The 23,547-nt window shown below is 35.7% G+C and overlaps 1 protein-coding gene across 8 annotated transcripts in view; it reads right to left on the bottom strand.

Moving 5' to 3' along the window:
* PTPN3 (protein tyrosine phosphatase non-receptor type 3) overlaps positions 1-23,547 on the bottom strand; it is a 155,836-nt gene that overhangs the window by 33,313 nt on the left and 98,976 nt on the right. For all 8 annotated transcript variants that reach the window (XM_068195459.1, XM_068195464.1, XM_068195450.1 and 5 more), the window contains 5 exons: positions 21,142-21,230; positions 15,889-15,952; positions 10,584-10,756; positions 5,652-5,786; positions 3,967-4,143 (listed from right to left, as the gene is read on the bottom strand). In XM_068195459.1, coding sequence (XP_068051560.1) covers positions 3,967-4,143; positions 5,652-5,786; positions 10,584-10,756; positions 15,889-15,952; positions 21,142-21,230 — 638 coding nt within the window. The remainder of the gene's footprint in view (positions 1-3,966; positions 4,144-5,651; positions 5,787-10,583; positions 10,757-15,888; positions 15,953-21,141; positions 21,231-23,547) is intronic.

Genomic DNA, 23,547 nt, shown 5'->3' with positions numbered 1-23,547 from the left:
TCATGCTCAGTATATAAAGTGGGGGGAAGAAGGCAAAAGGAGGAGAATTTGGAGCGATGGAATTTGTCTTCCCAAGTTACTGTTATATCAGGGGGCCCTGATCTCCCAGAGATGGCTGAACACCTGCCTGCCCATGGGAAGCAGAGAATTAATTCCTGGTTTTGTTTTGCTTTTGTGAGTGGCTTTTGCTTTCCTTCTTTAACTGTCTTTATCTCAGCCTATGGGCTTTCTAGCTTTTAAAATTCTGATTCTCTCTCCCTGATTCCATTGGTGGGGGAATGAGTGAGTGGCTGTGTGGTGCTTGGTTGCCGGCTGGAGTTAAACCAATGCAAATTTATATATTCTTCCTGACAAGTACCCTTCCCATTCAGAAAAGTGCATTCAAAAACAGGAAGAAAGGCATTAAGAGGGCAAACAACAACTATATTAACACTCCAAACTATTTCATCTATGATATAAAAAAAACAATTTTAAAATATTTTAAAAAGCACAAGCCATTAAACCTGAACTTACAAGATCAAAAATAAGCTCTTCTCCTCATATAAGGGAAAGGGGAAACAACTCCTGTACAGGTAACATTACTAAGATTATCCTGAACTGCCAAAATAAATTACTGTTTGTTTCAGTAATCCTTTGCATGTAACACCTTCTTTTCTTAAAGAAACTCTAGCTTACTAACATTCAGTTAAGGGACAGATGCAGGTGCTGGCCACAACACGGGTCTTCCCACAAAGCCAGATGAAAACCTTAAGTCCATGAACAGAGAAGAATGGAGTATACTCCTTTTTCAAACTGAATGGTAGAAAACCATGCAGCTTCCGACAGCTGGGTTCTTGGAGGTTAAGAGCATTACACAACACAGTGGTTTTCAGTTTTCATTTCTCGTCATTTGTTTGTTTCCATTTCTCATTGCCTAATGAAGTGTGAACATCTGTATCACACCTCTTGTAGTCAAAGATGCTTCAGAAAAAGGAAAGGAAAAATGAAAACAAGAAAAAAATAAAGCCCAAAGATCCTTAAATAGTATTTGGTTACATTGGCTTTAAGTTATTGTTATAGCGAAATTGTTATAGCAGTTTAAATTTTCACTTATTTACTTGAGGGTAAAGGGCAGGCTACTTTATTTTAAGGAGTTTTTCTTTTCACTTCTTCTAAGAGTTCATGTATGAAGAATCCTACACATATTGAGTTGCATTTTAATATTTTTTTTAAAGCTACCAATGCCAAGAACCAGACCTTGCACTGGGGATGGCCAGTGCAGCCTCTCAGGAGAAAACCCAATACCTGATAAAAGAGCAAGCATGTCAAAGTATATAATTCCAAAACAACTCATCTACTGCCCCAGTTAAAAATCAATTTTGATTTGAAGGTTACTGCATAAATCAAGGATGTTTTGGAATTTCCTAACCTGATATTGAAACAATGCCACATACTTCAGTATGACTATTTTACTTGTCGTGTACCTTTTCCCCTTAAGTGATACAGTAGCATACAGATCAGAGTGGTGTCAGGGAAGGCAAATCAGCAAGGATGACTTGTTCCTCTGCATCTGTGAGTGTCTCCTTATTCCAAATTTGGAAACTGTAGTGGTACCTTTATCAAGACAGACTGCAACAGTGGTAATCTTCAAGCACTATACCAGGCTAGACAAAGCAAAAATTGCAGTAAAAAAGAATTCCCTGGACAAGTCCATCACTCTGCCTTTAAAAATAACCAGCTGTGGGTTAAACTTGTTCAATGTGTGGCAAAAGCCCAGGGGAAACATCCATATTTAATACTGAGGATATGCAAGGTAAACTTTTTTTCTTACAAAACCGATTTAGCTGATAGGGTAGGATTTTATCCATCAATACAGTATTCATAGAAAGATTTTACTACACAAACATACTTAATTTCACTTTGCATCTTTCAACAAAGGAAGTGAAGTAAGTAATAACTACTGTAAGATTGCAAAAGGAAAAAAAATGGAATGTGAACTAACAAACTTCAGTGTAGAGAAAAAGTGGGGTTTTTTAATGGCTACTATTTTACCTCAATTGTTAAAAAGGAAATTATTAATGACTATTTTACTTCACAAAAATCTAACAGTCAATACAATAAAGGATCATTTATTCCATTCTTCTTCTGAAACACACAAATTGAATTTAATTACTCAGATTTATGCAGGCATTTTTTCACTTACCTGCAGAGTATCAAATATTACAAACATACCCAAAAAAACTGATAATGCATTTGGGATAAGATGTAAGAAAAAAACCAATTATTTATATGTGGTAGTAACAGTAAAAATCTCCACAGTGAGTGATATTACTCAGATTCAGCACAGTCATTAGGGCTCAAAAAATAAATGAATGTGCTATTTTCAAATTTAGAACATCCTTATTTTCATTGTCTGAGAAAAGGCATGAAGGCAGGCATTTCCACTCCATTCTCAGTAGGTATAAGATAACTGAAGCAGGAAGGAAAGAAAAAAACTATAGGGGAAGAAAAGAAAAAGGAAAATAAAAGAAGTCCTACAATCCACTAGCTGACAAGACACAATTTGCCAGTCACAAAACACAGCATGGCAACATAATTTTCTGCCTACAGCTTCTACCCTCATCTTCTTATGTCTGCCTCTCAGTATTTTTACTCAGAAAATACTTCTAAAAGTGTATCATCTGCAAACTTTAAAATGTGGCAAAGACATGGTTTCCTATCTATGACTATTCACAACACCTAAAGGCCTAACTTTTATGTATTATCATGGCTACTACTACTGCCATTAGTACTAATAAATAGTATTAAGGTTCAGCTGTCTTCCAGTCAGAAATATAGAAAAATGAAGTGACAAACTCAAAATACTTAATATATTCAAAAGAGTGACAAAATCCAAATAAGCATACATGCCAATTATTCCTTTCTTTAATTGAAAACTCTCTGCTGTAATGTAATAATAATACAGAATTACCCTAATTACAGAATTTAAAGAAAATAGTTTCAATCAGAATTTAAAGCTATATTTAGTACCTGCGCACTGTCACAGAAGCAGGTGAGTCCTATCAGCTTCCATTAAGACATTGCTTTTCAAAATACACTTTGCCTTAAAGTCACTAGGCATCACTAAAAACCATTTTTCTTTTGCAATGCTACAAAATGCTACATGCATTTTAATATGTAGCATTCTCCCCAGCTCCAAGTTTTAAAGCAGCTGTTTTCTTTTTGAGACTGAACAATTCATGACTTCATACATTATTTCTGAAGCTGATATTGTGACAAGTTGAAGTTATTCATTAAGAAGTGAGTGTAGCCATACATATAATGTAATACATGAACAAGCAAATAATCAGAGTGCACAAAGACAGGTGCTTCAACTCCTGGCATGAAACCTAGCAGTTGATAAGGCACTGCAGAGGAGAACGAAGTAGGTCCTCAAGGAATACTGCCAAAAAGCAGACATCACCTTTAGACAAGCCATCGACAGTTTGTTCTTCTGAAGAAGAAAAAGATGGATGAACACCAGCATTATGATGTTCTTGTGTATACTCAAATGCAATACCTCTTTCAACTGACAAGGCCGAGCTGATGATGTGGAATGTGAGTGAACTCTCAAAAGAGTTCACTACATCTTTCTCCCCACAAAAGTGAGTTTCTGACAGGTAGGAAATGGTTGCAAAACCTACTAGGAAATAGGATATAACAGATTTGAACAGACATGCCTTAGTACTTCTTCTAATTTTACTAACAGCTCAACTACTGTGTATTGTTCAGGGATGAAGGTTTGGTATGCTTTTGACTTGTCATTTTGCGTCATGGCATTTGCAGTATAGCCATTGGTCAAAATAAAGCTCATGCAAACAGAACTGTTTGAACTCATTGTAGCATTACAACTGACTGCGACTGTTTCACACTACAGCTCTTTGGGTTTTTTGTTTGGTACTTTTAAAAAATCAAAATAGGCAATGGATTGTTTCCTGAAGTCCTTACCTCCTCTGTGGACTACGGTTCTGAGAGAACTCTGAATCACTGTCCTTTGATGTTGGAGAGCCCTTATATGTGTAAAAAACATCCTCTGTTTCAGTAATATAACTAATCTCGTTCGTAAGGTTATCTACAGATGAGTGTCGTGGTTTGCGGATTTCGTGACGTAGTCTAGGACTCCGCCTTTAAAATACAGAATACAAACACAAGCAGGAAGATTAGAATACTTCATGAAACTTTATAAAAGAAAAATTTCTATCCTATTGCAGTTCTGATCTGAATTTTCATACCAGGCTTATAAGTCTCACTTCAAATTATCAATTTCTAAGCATTCTGTATGGTATACTAGGCAATCATATACCACTAGGTTCAGTACGCTGAACTGATCTGTGTTTCTCCCTCTGTAAAATACAACTTATATTATTACATTTTAATCATAGGATAATTCTGATTGGAAAGGACTCATGGGGGTCCACCTAGTCAAATCTTCTGCTCAAAGCAGGGTCAACTAAGGCCAGAGTAGGCTGTTTAAGGCTTTATTCACTCATATCTCAAAAAATCTGAAGGATGGAGATGGAGACCACAAAACTTTCCCAGGAAATGACTGTCCATGAGGTGAAGCAGTTTTTCCATTATATCATGACAAAACCTCTTTTGTTTCAAGATATACTTGTTGCCTCATTCTCCCACTATGCAACAGTGAAAAACCTGGCCTAATCCTGTAGCTGGCCTCCTCCTAAGTAATTCTGGGCTGTTATTAGGCATCTGGGCAACCCCTGCTTCTCCAGATTGAACATGTGCCACTATGCCAGCCTCTCCTCACAGGGTAGGTGCTCCAACCTCCTGACTACCTTGGAGCCAGTAGCCAGCTCTTTTCCTGAGCTTTGCTTTGCTGAGTTTGTGTCTGTTCTATATTTGCAGACAAAAAGGACGGCAGCATTCTAATAAAATCTAGAGAACGCTGGGCCAAAAGGGGCTACCACTTCCACTGAACTACTATCTACAACTCTGTCAGTTCTGCCAGGTTGGACTTGTTTGCTGTCAGGGCATACCAGATGGCTCATGTACCACTTCTGCCTATAAAGTTTACTAAGTTGTTTTCCAGAAAGTTGCACTGCAGACAATACTGTTACACTGGATTCTTATTTCCCAGGACACTCTGTTTGTCTTTGTTGAATTTCACACATTTCCTATTAGCCTATTTCTCCAGATTATCGAGATCACTTTGGAGAGCAGCCCTGTCCTCAGGCTTACTGACTCATCCCCCAGTTTGGTGCCATCTGCAAACTTTACGATCAAGCATACCATTGCCAGGTCATAAAGAGGTTAAGCAGGACAGGTCTCAAGAGAGACCCCTGCAGTCATCTACTTTTTATTGTTGTCCAGGTAGAGGCCCATTAACGACTCCCCTCTTAGTCCAGTCATCCAATCATTTTAACATTTTTTTTTAACCACCCTGTTGTCCACCCATCCAGAAACATAATGTCTTAACTTGGGTAAAATATTTTGGCAGACAGCATGAAAGCCTTGCTAAAGTTGAGGTGACACCCACCCTTCTGTTGTCATATACATTCTCAGAATAAAAATGTTTAAATATATATGTACACACTACATAATTATTCTGCTAGAGTACATACAATTAGAAATGCTAGGAGGCTAGAAGGCATGGAAAAGGCTGAAAATGGATTTACCAATTGGGGGTAACAGGAGGTGATCGAGAAGGAAGGCTTTTGGTCTCTAGGTGCTCAACTGATAAGGATCGTCTCATAGATGGGTTCCAAACCATCCCACCTATCACTTTTCTGCAGTACTGGTTGTTTACAGACCTGAAAAGACATATAACAGCTATATGTGAGTTATTTTGCATAGAAAACTTAAATGAAATAAAATATGCTTATGAAAGTCAACTTCATAATTTAAAGTGTCCCCCTGTGCTTACCCCTCCTTACTTATGCATTTACATTCTCACAGAGACATTTGATGTCCCTCATTTGTGACAATAAAAGTGATTCCCTGCTAGTCAATCCCTGCTACATTGCTTATCACAAGCCTGGGTAAAAATAACTTTTTCTGAGAATTATTTTTAACCCAATTGTGTTTAAGAAGACAGAGGGAAAAACAGGAAATTCAGTATGTCCTACTGGCACTGAACTGAGTGCCTGACAAAACACAGTTCAAATACAGGTAATATGTTCTGAAGCTTCCCTGTTAATATTCACAAAGGGGTAACAAAAGTCAGCAAGAGCTTCACTGAGCACAGGACAACTTTACCCATCTACCTGCTGCCTCATCAACTAAGAGCTAAACCAGACAACATTCTATGGTGGAGGGAAGCCACCTTTGAGTGATGTATTCCTTATAGAGATAAACCATTAGAAAAAATCTGACACGAAAATAGGATCTCCAGGTCTGGACTGCTTCTTTTGACAAGAATCTGAGAAAAGGGCTGCAACAGGATAAGAACCACAGCTAGGAAAGCAGTTAAAGTATCTTAATAGTGAAAACACACAGCATAAAGAAAATCCTTAAGTAGACTGAAATTGAGATAAATTAACTCTTATGCATCATTTTATACAACATTCCACAAGTCAAGCTGAGAGATAAGCTGCTCACCCTTAATTTTACAGACCTAGGATTTCTCATGGCAGAAACAATGTATTAGTTACATAGAAAACACCTTTGGCTCATGAGGCCCTGAACTGTACATAATGGACAGCTGGGCTAGCAGGCTATGTAAGGATCTTACTACAGAGCTGAAAAGTCTCAGTTTTACATAGTATTAAAAATAAATTTAAAAAAAATAAAAATGTTACTAAAACAATGAGTATTATGCTAAAATCAAACCTTAAGCATGCTTTGCCTTGTACTACTTTTTGCTAATATAAGTAAAAGAAAAAGCAACCCATAATTTTTTTTCATATATACTGAAGTATTTCATATATCCTGCTCATTATTTTAATGGAAATCAATTCCTTCATCTTCTAAATGTATTTTAAAAGCTTCTCCAAGTATAGAAAACAGAGCAAAAACTTAGTTTGAAGCATCTACATATTACAAACAGCTACCCATGTATGTTTCCATGCTTACTAAACAAAGTCCATCAACTTAGGAGAAGCTTTTGGCTATACTATTAATTTTATTTTTCTAACACTTCTGAATACAATGACAAAGTACCAGCTACTCATCTTCTTCAGAAACAGATGTCTTTCAAAGAACCCTTACATAGCTGGAGCAGAGGGAAACACTGGAAAAAGATGATGCATTATGAAAAATGCATTGTGAAGAACTCCACATTAATAAGCTTTTTATTTTTACAAGTGGCTGTTGAGGCATTTTCCAACAGAGACAAACTGAAGTGCAACATAACTCATATGATGGAAGCCAGAACCCTAAACCCTAACTCTAATCTTAAACCCCTAATCCTAACCACAAAATCACTTATAGGGTATGTCTCTAGATATTTCAATTAAGGCACAGAGGATAAAAAATCTGAATTCAAATAGCTGCCCTTCAAATGTCAAATATCAGCATATTTCTCAGCAAACATTCTGGGAGGCAGCCAAAGTGTTTCTGGAATGGGCTGTACTGTCTGGAAATGATGCTTCCTTTCTCCTATCTATTACTGAGGCTATCGTTGGTGAAAAATACAAATACGGTTTTTAGCTTTTCAACAAGGAATGAGAATGCGTCTAGGAGAGGTTATTCAGCATTCAGTCCAGAATTTACTTCTCAGAATCTGGGAGACGTGATTCAGTTTGCTCCTTGAACAAGGCTTACAGGTGGTTTATGCAACTCAGCAGCCTAATTTAAATGGACTGCCTCTAGTACCTTAAGCTAAGAGGATCAAGAAGGGCACAGGTATGTGCAAATAAGAAATTGTACTCAAGTACTGCAACTATCTGAATCGATGCAATAAATGCTAGGGTATCTGCCTCAAATAAGTGTAGAAGAACACAGAACAAGAAAGCCACAAATTCCATAGGAAAACCTGTGATACATAAGATGGTAAAACCTGAATGTGGCACCTTACAAAGCTGATGGAAGCTGCATGAAAAGAATTCTTGAATGCGAGTCAATCTTAAAACTTTCAGGACTGCACGTTGTGGTCAGTGGAGCTTTTGTGTGCATATTTGGGTTTGTAGTTTGGTTTGTCTGTGTTTGATTTATACAACGTAAAAATATGTTCCTTTTCCAAAGGGAGAATGCAGAATCTCTTTTTTGGTTGTGTAACTTCCACATGAGTTCAGGGCCATCCTTGAAAAGGAACATGGAAACTCTTACAACATTCCACAATCATAAACAAGTTGGAAAGTAAAAATTTTCAATATGTAAAATACGACCCCAGAAGAGACTTTTTCACAATTTTTCTTAACTCTTTTGAGAAAATAATTTGCTGAGTTCATAGGAACTACTCAAAGCTTTTCAAAATTACTGCTGCTTCTTATGTAGTTAAGCAGTCTCTCATAGCAATGGTTGCTGAGTTACTTCTTCCTCATGTAGATCCTAAAATTCATGCTTACAGCTGGTATATAAATATAAAATATAATAAAATTATATTTATACTGCTGGTATAAATAACGCCAAAGAGGTTATCCTAAGCTGATGGAAGGTATATCTATAACTGATTCTCCCCCCGCAGATTCCTTAGAAGTCTAAGTAAGCAATTCAGAAGAGACAGTGCCTCACAGTATTGAAATCACTTGAAAATATTTCTTAGTAATTCAGATCAACAATGAGAACTGTCCTGTATGCTACAGACTATTAAGAAATTGTGACAGCAGATTTGTCAATAATAAACTGTTTGGTAAAAAATGAAATTATACTAAACTGGTACCCTTTGGAACTCATACTGTTTTCTTTCTTAACATTACAAAGGCTGTGCAATGCTTGTGTGTATATATCTGTCCTATTGGAGGATCAGGGTTTTCAATCTCTTTGCAAATTTGAAAGAAATAAAGGACTCCAGGACCTGACAATCCAACAAACTTTGAGTCACCTCAACACCTCCACTACAGCAAAAACAGGGTCATAACAGTCCATAAATGAGTTAATTCTAAAAATAGGGATTTTTAAAATGTTAGAAAATTAGAATACTGTTTGTACAACTACTTTTTTTTCCTGTGTTCTAGAAACCAGATCATCCAGCTATGATCTAGTACTAGGTGAAAACATGGAATTATACTCCAGCAGAAAGTATAACATTTTATCTGAATTCCTACACTGGACAGTCCTCAGGGGTTAATTGCTTCATTTACAAGCAATACCAGTGCACTTGGTATTAATTTCTGCAGTATCAGAGTGTGAAAAGCCAGAAAGCCACCCAAGTCTGAGAAGCCCTTTGAAGCATGTTGATATCATTCAGAAGTTGAAGCTTATCCAATAGAAGACAGAAAATCAGTCTGACAAATTACATGTAAAGTTACACTCTTAAGAGAACACGCTACAAAAGACTCACAAAAACACACTACCCATGAATAAAAAGGAAACGATAAAATACTTCTCCAAAAATCGTGAGAACAAGCAGGTGTCTAGAGAGTCTACAGATCATCAAAAGGTCAAAGAACCTCCTCTGAATCTCACATCCAGAAAGGATAATGACACGAGTTTCTTTTTCATTCACTATTAATATGAAACATTTTTTATATATTTCATTACAGAATGTTTTTGGGGGCTGAGGCAGGTGGATTGGGATGGGATGGTTGAGACAATGAAGACAAAGGACGTGACATCTTTGTAGCTGCATGGCTGATAAATGTAACAACAGAACAAATCAACATAATGGAAGAAATCACTGTGAGTGATACTTAACAAAAAAAAAAAAAAGTAAAACCCCTAAAATAAAAGAGCAGAATAAAACCTCCCACTTCAAAAATCACAGAGGATGGCCAAAATAAAGGCCAACTGTAAAGAAATGGAGAAGAACATTACAATGTCATGTGACTGGGCAACAAACTGGCAGCTTAACTTCAACGACAATAGAGCCCAGTTACTGCATATGGGGAGGAATAATCCCAGCTTCATACAGGAAAATCACAGGCTCTAAAGAATTACTTCTTGGTAACTAGATCTTAGACCACACTAGGAAACTACCAGCTCTGTAACTAGAATAGTCCAATGAGACAAATAAAGGATTAGAAGTGTCACAACAGGGGTATCTTGAATACCTGAATGGGAAAGTTTTTCATCTTTATGTCAGTAATAAGTGGTTGGTGTGATGCACTCCAGAAATTGCCCTAACATATTAAACAGAATGTGTACATGACACTAATGGCTAAACATTTCAAAACAAATCTGTTCTGCAAATTTTCTTGCTGGATCATTAGCTACATGATATTTTTCATTTCCAGTGTTTTAATACTTCAGACTGAAGCAACAAGTTGAAAAAATAGCAGCAAAACTTATACCAAAACACCTTTTGAGGCAATTATAAGAAAAGTTGTACTGTAAGGAGATCACATTGCAGAAAGTAAAATTACAACCATATAACTTGTCAAATAGTTCATATATAGACTGGAACAAAGGTATGGACAGAACTGAACTCTGCCACTCCAACCTGAGCTACTACTGACACAAATCCTCCCATTCCCATCATAGAGCAAAATGTGCTTTCACACAATACTTACTTTGCTGGATTTCTAGAACCCAGAGTCCAATAATGTGATAATATCTTTTTTTCATGAGGTAGTGACTTCTTTGCCTGAAAAAATGTGTGATGCTCTACACAAGATTTCCAAAGATTTTTGCATGCTCTGTAATTTAACATGTTGAAGGCAACAATATGTTCTCTGGATTCATTCTGTAACAGTAGGGAACACCATGTTTCAACATACACAAATAGATGAAACAGTAAACAAGGTCAAAAAAAAACCAATAGAATTATTTTAAGCTTAAACATGAAAAATACATTGTGGCAAACAAACAAACAAGAAATCAGCATATAACAGATTTTGAGCTGGAAATGGCCAAAATATCTCTGTGACTATTTGAAATTCCAAACTGCAAAATGTACACTTTACAAGCTCATGAAATGTTAATGAAATATTTAAGTCTAGAGCAGTAAAGATTTTGTATATATGAGTACTGTGTTATACCGATAAATATATTCTCAGGTTTCCAGTCAGATTTTGCACTTTTAAAACAAACAAAATTCTTTAAAACATTTCATTAAGGGTGCAATTTCAAAAGAAAATAAACCCTCATTTTTTAAATTCAAACTCTTCATGTAAGGCTTCAATTCAATAGTATTCTTTCAAGTGCCATAGTATGGAAAAAGTATATTTCTTGATAGTCTTTCAGAAGAAACTGAAGATATTAACAGTGATCTTTCTTTGGGGAAAGAAAATAGTTGTGATGGGACTGGAGCTGCTGCTACTGCTGTTGAAATCCACTCCTGCTTGGATGATAATGTGAGGCCACAATGAGGTGGTTCAGAAGGCAGCAGAATATAAAACTTGTGTGCAAACTCTTACAAGTAACTTCAGTGCCAAAGTGCCAGTGAAACATGAGTGCCAACACAATTGTGCCACCAATGTTTATCTCTAGAGTTTTGTACAAGAGAAAGCTTTGGTTAGTTAATCTAGTTATTGATGCAAAGAAAGTGGAGTGAGAGCGAAGCACAGAGTAGAAATAAAGGTAACATGAGACCTGAGTCAATTGCCAGCATAGATAAGCACTTCAGTGAAAAAACAAGTTTTCACCACTCATCTTTCCTAGCTCCTCTAAATTGTGACTGATTTTGACATCTCAACATATAATTAGACAGGCAACCTTTTGCTTGTTCACAGCAACAATCCTGCTGGGAAGTAATTACAAATCATTTTGGCTGGTATAGTCAATCTAGTTTTCTTGTGTTCTTTTTAGTTCTAGGCAGCATTTTACAAATGACATCTCTGAGACCAATCATGCATTTTGCAAATCACTTCATGTCTAGTCCAGAGAATCTGTGACTTCAGACATGCTTTTAAGACAAACGGTGAGACTCTCAAGAGAAAAAAATATTTCCTCTTGATTTTAAATAAGCACTGAAAAACATTCAACTGATTACAGTCTTTAAGGAATGTTTTCCCTATATCTATTAAAGTATTTTAAAAGTATTTTCTTTTCAAGATGTGAGTTTGTTATTTGAGTCTCCTGCACACTGGAACCAATTTGTCAGTTCACCACAATTGCTTCTAAGTAGTCACGTAAAATAAAGCCGGAAAGCACAGCAAATCTTAACTCAGAACTTCTTGAAATATATAAAGCATACATCACAAAGGTTTAATGACAAATGCTATTTCTGACATACTCCCAGTTGGTTGAATACCACTTGAAGGGTTTTACTAGTCCAGCAGACAAATAAAAGCAAGTTTAAGATATTTTTGTTGGCCTGAAGCACTGGCCTTTCAATTGCCACAAAAATATTTTACCCAAACATCTCAATTATACTGAAAAACTATAGTATAAAGATAAGGAACTAAGTTCATCTAATAATCTGCTTTTAAATTTAGGTTTGATAGCAGCAATTAATTTTGCTTGTTACAAGTGTGCTTTTCTGTTGTCATAGAACCTTCTTAGCCGCTTTTAAGAGGGCTGAAAGTTTTAATATGGATTTAAGCTAGGAAAAATATTTTGAGAAGTTTCATAAAAATTTATTCAATTTTTAGACTAACATAACCTTTTGTTAATAACAATCTGCCTTACTAACAGGCCACCTTGCAAGTTATGCTGTTAAATCTGTGTACTTTTTTAAAGGTGAGGAGAGATCTAGTGGGATCCATGGATCTAATGGCCATCATACTTCTCAACTCAAGTTCTAAAAGAATAGCATTTTAATGATTATCAAGAAATGAGGATTAGAGAGATTTGAGGCCATTAAGGTAAAGGGGACAATTCCACATAACTGAAGTGTTTTGCTAGTTCAGCATATGAAAGAATTTCTGCATCAGTTGTATGCCTACTCCATTAACAGAAAATCTGAAAATATCTACAGCATAGAAAGTGAAGATATATTTTAGTATACAACAAATGAAGCTGTTTTAAGGCATTAGATAAGCACATTGAAAATAAAAATTTCATTTCTGAAAGGTACAAAATGTTGCCTGTAAACAGCATGGTTCCTATTCCTACCTTAAATCCTGCACCCTTCATTAAGCCTATATGTTATGAGCTTCTCTATTATCAAACATTCACTGATTCCTCAGTCTTGCTCCCCAGTCCTTATTTGGCTCTTCAGTAGAAAAAGAAATACTGCATACCCCTAATCAAGTAGCGGATCAACAGACCGGAGCAGTGGGAGGTAACAGAGAAGGTGAGCAGAAGGGAAAGAGTGAGATAAGGTAAGTTGATTTTTCAGAAAAGGCACATAAGGAAAGAAAAATGGAGTAAATGAAATAGGGAGAACAAATCAATGAAACATAGAACATCCCAGGAGACTGCAAATTCATTGCCTTTGAGAACTTTCTGTAGATTTTTGTAAAGAATCTACGTATGGCATATAAAATATAAAAGACGTTCTATAGCAGTCTCTTCATCTATAGTCAAACCTTGCCTATGAATATATAGTATCTGCTCTGTTTTCCCCACACTCTTCTGTCTTCCTTACTTTCAGATTCATTTACCTATTTGCTTCTGTCTTTTCAAGCAAAAAGCTGATAATTTTGAAGACTGATACCAATGCAGTCATCTGCCCTCACCCAACCCTCAAGCATCCCACTATTCTGGTGAAACCCCAAGGACTCCACTCCCCTCTCTCTCACTGCACTGCACCAACAAGCTTTTCCAAGCAATACCACTGGAGCACTGCACACTTGATGCCCTAAATTTCAAGCAAAGGTCTGACAAGGATGGATGTATCCACAGATTTAGTGGCACACCTGCTGTGTGCTTTTTCATATGAACTGAGAAGGAGTAAAAAGGTCATGCAGCTGGCCTTACTTTTTTTACCGTTCTGTAGCTCTTTAAGCGTGACACTGTGTGCTTTACTGCCATCTCCGTAGGTTACGAAACAAAGAACTATGATCACTTAAAAGAAGGTAAGCTAAAAGAATCAAGAGCCTTGAACTGTCATCATTTATCAAATGTTTAATTGAACAAATTAAGATTGCTGCTCTCTTCAAAAGTGACACAGGTCTCCAGAGACAAAAATTCTACTTTTGACAGCAGTCAAGTCTTTATGTAATGAACACACATATTTTACATTAAGTCCACAGATAGTTCTATATTGACATTTTATTCTTCCATATTACAAAACCACTGTGAGCACACTCATTTTCAGAGAATCATAGAATGGTTTGGGTTGGAAGGGATTTAAAATCATCAAGTTCTAAGCCCTGTTTTACTAATCATTCTCAGAGAGTTCTGTTACTCAGAACTCATTTATTCTCACAGACACATTTGAAAACTGCTGTCTGAAAGCCTGTACTTATCTATATATTTGAAAATATTTAGATTTTAAAATTACTATTTATCAGTAAATTTTTAATCCTCAGACTCAGGAGAGAAGTTACTACTTGCAAGTGTTTACACTCATAAGTGAGTATAATGGTCTATCAACCACTCATTTCTTCATGCAGTGAAATATGTATGAACAGACTGTGACATGCCTGCATATAAACAACATATTTAGAAACTTACAGCTAGGGAAAAAACCTTAAGATCCCCCTACAGTGTGTAAGGACAGACCCTGTGCATGCTATGTGTGTGTGCAAGCCTTAGTGCAGTAACACTATCTCTGGATACTAACTTTTTTTAAAACATGAATCCTGAAAAGTAACACGTATATACTTGCACACTCCTCAAATTTCAAAGAGCCCACCAAACTGGGAAAAAAAGAAAGTCATACAGAAAAGAAAAAAGAAGAAAACATTTTCCTTTTGGGTAAAAAAAAAGGCCTCCTTAGAAATCCATGTTCAGCAGATTTTCTAATCTATGTGGACCAAGAAGTGGTCTTGTAACGCTGTTCCTATAAATTTAAGAGCTTGTGTACTACCAGAAAGAGCCTCCATTAACTTTAGGCACAAGTTAACACTTACCTTTTACTAAGTTTTGTCTTCAACTGAATTAAAATATTTATATATCTGCTGATCACTAGTTTCTGAGAAGATTTTTTTTCTGTCATATTAAATAATCTATGGTCTTTTTTAAAAGATATCTTATTTTCTTCATATTGTGGCATTACAATAATAAGCAGTAATCAAGATTTCCTCTCCCATTAAATAGACTAATATTTCAATTGCTCTGCAAAGAGCACAAAGCAACCAACAGAAGCCATCTCTTAACAGTTGAAAAATTTTATATTTGTTTTATCAACTATCTTCACATAATTTGCCAAGTCCTAAAGCCCTCCATGTTACACACAGCAGGAGGTGGGCTATTCCCCTTTTCAACCTCATGTTTTTCATCTGCAAAGCCCTCCTTTCCTCCAGGAACCTTGCTTTCTTCCTGAGCTCTGAGCCCCATAAGCTGAAGGGACCTCACAAACTCCCCCTAGATGGGACAAGAAGTTGTTTAGTAGATTCACTGCATTGAGGAACTCTACACAGCAAGGAGAGCAACAAGGGAAGGAGCAGCAGATGCTGATGAGAAAGGAGAAATATGCTATGTTAATAGATATTGGAGCAAGGATGGAGATCTGCATTTACCCGAAGTCTCCAAGGGAGAAGAAACCTCCATGGGAAAGACAGAGTCCAACAGACTCAAAGTGGAGGGATTCAGTGTTGGAAAAGAAACAATAAAAGGGAAAAAGAGAGGGAATAAGCAGACCAGAATAGCAAGACCAAGTTAACAAAACAGAGCTTCAAGGGCACATTATCCCAACAAAGCCTTTTGATCCTTTGTTTGTAGGTTACATTCATTTTATACTGAATGTAACCTTTGTTTGTAGGTTACATTTAATATAAAATATCGAATATGGTCACTCAAGTTAAACAAAATTAGAGGACTACTTACATGTTTTTGCCGTTGTTGTATAAAAAACTTTTTCCTTTTAAAGGAAATTTTTAATATGTTCACCCTAAAAGAAAGAAACAGGCCATGAAATACCAAGCAATGTTTAGAGTAATAAAACAATAAAAAATAATACTGTGTACAGTGAGCCTGAAAGATTATAGCTGTAAAATATTCAATGAATAATATGCAGCCATCTCCTGTGTTGAGTGGCAAATAGATGTCCTCATTTAATCTTTAAATAGTTCACAGCAGTTCTCTCCCACCAAATCTATTCTTGCAGCAAAAAACTTGATGACATCTTCTACACTAAGCTGCACAAATGCTAAATGTGCCAACTTTTGTATAACTTTAGAGTCATATGACAACTGTGACTAACGGAACAAAATTTAAGACCCTAATGACATGACAAGGTTGGTCTTACAACAACTGAAACTTTGCAGCGGCTTTGCAGAATTGGTTTCATAACATGAAAAGTATCATGTACTTCTGTTAATCACTAAACAAAACCTCTAGATAAAATCATAATTTTAAAAGGATGAAAACTGTAAGAATGAGTGTTAATATATTTTTCAATTCATTAACATCAATGTGACATTCACATTCCCTGGACAGACAGGCGTTTTATTACACATTGCTATGTAATTTATGTGGTAATTTTAGAACTGAACACCTGTTTTTAAATATACACAGTGTGAATATATATTTTCTAGGGTAAAGATTACAACTGGAATCGGTGCTCAAGCAATTTTCATTTTAATTATATGCTTATGAGTTTTGCTAAATTAAACAAACTTCCACCCATCTGCACACCTTCCCACAGCAAAACAAGATTTGTCAAAAATATCTACATTTTCTATGCAATATTTCTACTTCAATAACTGAAAACCTGCATTTTTGGACAAAGAAATCTCTGATCTATGGTCAGCTGGAATCTTACAGAGGCCTTAAGGAAACCTATTTAGGGTCTGATCAAGTCATATTTGCCTGAAAAAAAAGTTTACTGCTAAAAATTTCATAATATTTTTGTGAACTGATGTTTCACAGGATGTTAGATATCAGGTATGAACTTTGTTGAAAGTCCTCTCAGTGTGGCACAGTTTTTGCATCACTCTCATCAACAGGATAGCATAAAAACTCATTCCCCACTGTTCATGGGAGAGGCACTTGAGTTATAGAGCAACATCCTTCATGGAGACAGGAGAATATATCTGCCAGTTACTAACAAGAATATTAATGGAATTACCCTATTCCTCTTCCTGCACAAGAGGTGGAAAACAGTGTGTGCTATTTTCAGAAAATGCTTTTCTCCATCAATTACAGAACCAGAAAGATACAGATATTTCAACACTATTCTTTAACAAGACAAACTGGTGTGAAAATTAATGGAAAGCTGAAATTATATCCACCTCTCCTGTTAGGCCAACTCTTAAAATACTTGTGCCATTTGACTTGCTACCTCAAACATCAGTGATCTGCATTGCTCATCTAAAAGGTCTTGATTCTGAACTACATGACAAGTAATATAAATTTTCAGTTGTATTTCCTGAGCTGCAATTCATTGCACATTAATTCTTTCTTGATTCTAGTGCTACTCTGCCTGAACTAGTACCACTCAAGTTTTGTGCTTCTGGTTCTTTCTTACCACATTTCTTGACTTAGACTAAAATTCAACAAACAAGTTTTTGGAGTTGTTCCAGAGTTGCCATCATAGTCTGGTCTTACCCCAACACGAAGCCAGGTGAAATGTGGGACACAGAAAACTAACCTTGCAGACTAAGTGAAAAGCCCTGCAACCAACAACAGAAAGGGAGCCAGCATCCTAAAGTACCAAAACTCCCTCAATCGTTCTCCACTACCCCCTGTTCTTTATTTTTTTTTAAGAAACCCCAAAACAAACAAAAAACTACCAAAACCCCATCAAAACCAAAACAATCCCCGTGATTCAGTGCATGACCATATAATCACTTTGAGCCAAATCAGGGCATTAAATCTCTTAATTTTGACACTCTCCTAAATAGAATACCCCTCTCAATTCCATTCATTCTTCTTAAAGTACATCTAAACCTATTTAGTTCAGGCATGAAGAACACTTGCTACTCTGACATTTTTATTTAACAATAACTAAAAATCACTTGCAACATTATACCCACAAATTGACGGAATGTTCACGTCTAGAAAAAATATAGAAAAAAAAATCTAACAGATTAAGGTGTCAAAGCACTTAGACTTAACAAGTTCTTGAAGATGCCATACCAAAAAATTATATTAATAGAATGCAGTTACTGTTATTATAACTGGTGGTTCTGTGGCCCTTGTCTCTTACCAATAATCTGTTCCGTGACTATGCAACGTTCACAATTCATTAAATTTCATGGTTTACTTAAAAAGTACTCACTAGCTGTAGCATCTTAAGAATAATGGATCTTTTGGGTCCCATCTTCCTATCATTCACAAGCATCAAGATAGATTTGTCACTCCATGGGTCACAGAATCACTAATTTTTGATTAAACTGGCAGTCCTGTTCCAGAACCTGCTACTAACAGCTGCTACTTGTGACTTGAAGCAAAGAAAAAGTTCCTTTACCTGTAAATCCTATACTTTGCCACTGAAAAAAGATTCTGTCCAATTTGTTATGCAAGATACTTGTTTTCCAAGGTTTAACTAGCAATGTATTATGCCAGTTTGAGTTTCTCTGAAGTTTTCAAAGCAGTAAAACTGCAGACACAAAATAGCATTTAATACCTAACTTTAGCTGCTGCTGATATAGAGAGCGTTTGTATGTTTTTGCCATTAACATTTTACTTGTAAAATCATTTGGAAATTACCACAGAACAGTTAGGCACCCTTGAGAATAACTCTGCAGAGTGCACAAAATACTGCATTAAATCCAAAGCTATTTTTTAAACCTATCTTGACTTGCATTGTCGCTGACTGATCACTCAGCTCTTTACGTAGGTTGCTTTGATTGAAAAGCGTCTTTTTGCCAAGGCAGAACTCTCTCACTGCCTCTGTTCCTGAAAACTTTTGGTCCCCTTTGACTACTACCATATGGCATAGTTGTCTTCTTGTCAACCACTGCAGAGTATTTTACTTAAAATTTTGGAAAGAGTGCTTTGGTGGTGTTTGCTGCCACCTTGAGTTCCAACTCATTAATGGGGAAGTTTGCAACAGTCCATAGGAAAAACCACTTGATACAAATGGTGCTCCGAAAAGAGCCTAAATAAATACCACTTCAGGCATTACAGAAATATATCCTGCTTTGAGATCTAAAATAAAAGTGAGAATCCATACTACAAATACATCCCAAGCGACTCCGCTCTGGTGGTTTTCACTGTTTGCTTGTTTTGGTGGGATCAGGAAATGACACCATTCCTGCACAAAGAATTATGATAAACTCATGCAAGATGCCAGAAATAAAATATCAAAAAGTCAGCCCCTGTGTAGGGAGCTTTTGCTTTCAAGATGAAAAGAAAATTTTAGAGAGCGAGAAGGAGAGAGAAAGTGCGCAAGTAGGAAAGTTTGGAACAACTGCATGAGCGGTCAGCTGAAAATATTACTACCTAAACATATTTTAGAGTGGGAATTATTTGAACTGAAAAACCTGTGGATTTTATTTCCCTCAATTTTTTTTTCTGTAAATAAGACTAGGCTTTTGTGAAAAATGTTTTAGCATCTGTGTTTTATTCCTCTGTGTTCTTCAGGAGTAAAAGGAGCACAGGAAGTTGTAGATTCCTCCGGTCTTGTGTGCTATAAACTATCTTTCCCTTCCTTGAAAAGAATCATATAGTCACAGATTTTAAAATGCCATTACTCTGTGATTTTCAGGAACAACTATTATAAATTCGTATCTTACTTAGGACAACTAAGCTGGCAGAACAAGACTGGCAGAAGACAGAAAATGTGCCTCCAGCTGGCAGTTTTTAAATCTGCAGCGGCTCAAAGAAGCTGAGAGGCTGATGTATGAAAGAGCAGCACTCAAGGCACAAAGATGAAAGATAAGTCTTTTATGCTTCCATGTGCATTAGAAATGGAAAAATACAAGTTTTTACTGTGCTGCTGCATGAGAGCATTATTACTGACATGCATTTATCCAGGATGATTGCAGTATATCCCAGGGAGTTGAAATACAACTCACAGCAAAGAAAAAAAAATCCAGAGACCATGTAGCATATTTCCCCCTAGAATTTAAATTGAAACTGATTTTATTGCTTTTCTACAGGAAATAGCTGTTTGGTTGGGTTCATAAATGAAAGGATGGATGACACTAGTATTTAAAGAATACAGCTAGGGAGCTTTTTTTTTCTGTCATTATTAAGAACACTGTACTATCTTACTGAAAAACTTATCCAGAAAAATTGTTACAAATTCAAGAAATAACTCACGTATAACATGATAAAGCTACAGTTTTATTAAGCATTAAAAAAAAAAGTTCATACTTCATTTAAAAAAGAATGACTGGAAAATATTTCTTTCTGATCCAATCCAAAAACTCTGAAGGAAATGCCCAGCCTCCATATAATTTCTCATTCAGGTTATAATTTTTAGTATGTTATAACTAATAAAGCCCAAAAGCACTTTAAAAGAGTTATAGCTAATGTACCTTCTCATGTCATTCACATGAAAGTTCTTGTGCACATTATTTCTTTGCAGAGGTTATTGTCTACAGAACAATCATGCATTCTAATGTTTTATGTATCAGAGAAGAATGTGAAGGCCTCTCACCTGCTTGTTGATGTTATATACCCATATTTGATGAGATTTTAAAATTTCTAAATTATATTATTCTACTTCTTGTAAATCTGTAAGGCCAAAAACCTGATTTTACATTTATACTCCAAGAAGTGAGTATCTTCTTGCTGAATGCTATGTTAAAAAGTCCAGACTGAACTTAATTCAGACTGAGTTAGGGGCTGAACTTTAGCAATACTGATTGATTTTGTTTGTTTTTAAAGAGACATATTATTGAGCATAACAGCAGAAAATCTCTAAGACCACAGGGTCCTCCTAATAATGTACTCATACTGATATGTAATTTAACTTGATCAAGACTTCACACAGTGCAAGGACTTTAAAAGTCTTAAAAGGCATAAAAGGCTAGGCAAGTTTTCATTTTTATCTAAGAAAAAGGAAATACCACAATATTCCATAAAGAACAAATATATGTAGTGTAGGCTTCTTTGGAATAAATGTGAAAGTAAATGGAAGTAAGATTGAAAAAACTGGATGTATTTCTTTACAATACAGGTATTTACCAGGGATAGAAGCTTGTACAGATGAGTTTTCTATATACAGCAATTCCACCAGATGCAATCCCTATCATGAGATCTAGATTATGGAGATCCTAAAAAAGAAAAACACTGTAAGAACACAGATGCAGTTTATGTCATTCACATTTATCTACTAATAAAATTATTTTCAAGCTTTCCATATCTAAATTGCTAAACTTGAGGAACAAAAACAATGACATTTTTGTGGTTTTTGTGAATCTCTTTCCTTTGATGTTATCTATTACATATTTTAAATATTATTCATTCATAAAATTTGTAATGTTCATCCTACTAGCCTGGACATTCCTTAGGTCTGTATCAAGAGTATTTGCAAGTCTAGCCTTATTAATTTCAGGAAAGAAGTTGAAATACTTCCCAAGATTAGTCAGGTAAATGTCACAGAATTTTGGGAACTGAACAAAAATTGCCTGATTATATGCTGTTTAAAAAAAGAGAGGAAATAATTCCTTACTTTTTCCTAAAAGGTCTTACCAAGAAAGACTGCACAGGAGGTGACTACAATTTTGCATATGAGAATATGTTGGAAAAATACATGTGCACATGAATATTTCATACATTAAATGAAATCCATTATTAACTAAACCAAAAGGTGTGCATTAGCTTAACATATGCAACTCGGAAAAAAGAAATCATTATTTTACAATCCTTTCTAGGTACTGAGATACTCAAGAGAAAATACATTCTTCCATAGAAGCAAACATTTGTGTTTAAAAAAAACCAAACAACAAAAAGGCAGAGAGGAGAATGCTGGATGGTCATTTCGAGCCTAAACCCAGACTGATGTTAAAGAAGGTACAAACCTTGGCTTCCCATTTCTTATGATTAATACACACTAATGTGTTATTACATAGATTTCTATACAGAGCTAAATGCATACATAAATCCACATGTAAGTGGAATCCATTGTTAAAAATATCAGGTTTGACTCAAAAGCAGTTTCAGACTGTTTTTGAAGGACAGCCAATGGTAGCAGATTCTCTTAAAGCCTTCAGTAGCGCAGTCGCTCCTCTAGATGGTACTCTGGGCTCAATTAATATATGGCTATCCTCCATGTCCAATCCCAATTCCTTTACATTAGTAAGGTACAGAGCATGTGCTCTGGCAATACTGTAGCAAGTCTACAATAAAGCTTTTAAAAACAGTTGAACAGTAGTGTGATACAGGCCCATGAATAAGGAAAGTCCAACCTCATTTGCAAAGCATAATACAGGAATCCAGAACTGACATCCCTGTATTTTAATACTTGGGAAGAACACTGAGGTATTCAGGAGATTAACTGCCTACAGTTTAGCTGTTTCTGCCATGCTATGGCAGAAACCTAAAGCAGGGTAGAAAATTGCATTAGCACTTTGAGCTTACTCCAGGTTCCTGCTTTTAAAAATCAATACTATGAAGAAAAAACAACTTTAAAAGTAAAACCTTAAAATCGACATGATTAAGTAGAAATAAAGGATTATCTAAAACACTTGATAGGGATTAATTAGGCTAAACTACTCTATTTTCTCCAGAAGCTTTGTCAGAACAAAGTTCATTCCCTACCCTCCTCTGCACCAGCCCAAACCACTAATCTCCCATGTTATTTGTTATTATGAATTCTCTTGTATTGAGCCTAAGAAACACAAAAATCAAGATGCTGGAATAGCATTAAGAGAGGATCTCTTATATGAAATATTATATTGATCTACAGTTATTTCTCTTTCAAAACATCATGTTGTTAAATACCATAAAAAAGAAATAACATGCATATATTTATAAAAAAACAGGTAACATGAAGAAGATAATAAAAAGGTATTAAAGAGAAAAAAATATAATGGCAGGCATCTAGCTAGTTAAGTACTGATTCATATTTGATTTAATTTATAATTACCATTTTGATTTTTGTAGGTATGGAAATAATATTGATTCAACAAATTTCCTATCTTTGACTCTCCGAGTAAAAATGAAAAATAAATTAACAGCAAATTAATTATTGAGCAGATGGGATCGTGGTCCAGAGTGGAAAAGGAGAATAGAAATTCATGACACATCAATACAGTTTTATTGAATTCACTCTCTTGAGTCTCCTAACACTATCGCATATTTTAATATTTTAGCAGTTCAGTTTTTTCATCAGAAAAAAAAGCAGAAGTGTTTGCAGATGAAAACTGAGCTGAGATTGAAGTTGCATGTTTAGTAAGTTGCTAAAAAGAAAGCTCACACTTAGGTTAAATATTTAACTTTCTATCACAAAACAAAAAAATTAAGGAAGCTATATATCCATCTGCTCTTTAAGAAACATTATCCAACAGTATCCCACTCTCAACCACCAGTACAGGAGCACCAGCTTCTTTGGGCCATTAGTATAAAAGTCAGGTGTTCCCTGGTTCTTCT

The sequence above is a fragment of the Anomalospiza imberbis genome, chromosome 1 (assembly GCF_031753505.1).
Source record: "Anomalospiza imberbis isolate Cuckoo-Finch-1a 21T00152 chromosome 1, ASM3175350v1, whole genome shotgun sequence".
In the NCBI taxonomy this organism is placed as follows: Eukaryota; Metazoa; Chordata; class Aves; order Passeriformes; family Viduidae; genus Anomalospiza; species Anomalospiza imberbis.
This window is presented reverse-complemented; position numbering and strand designations above follow the sequence as displayed.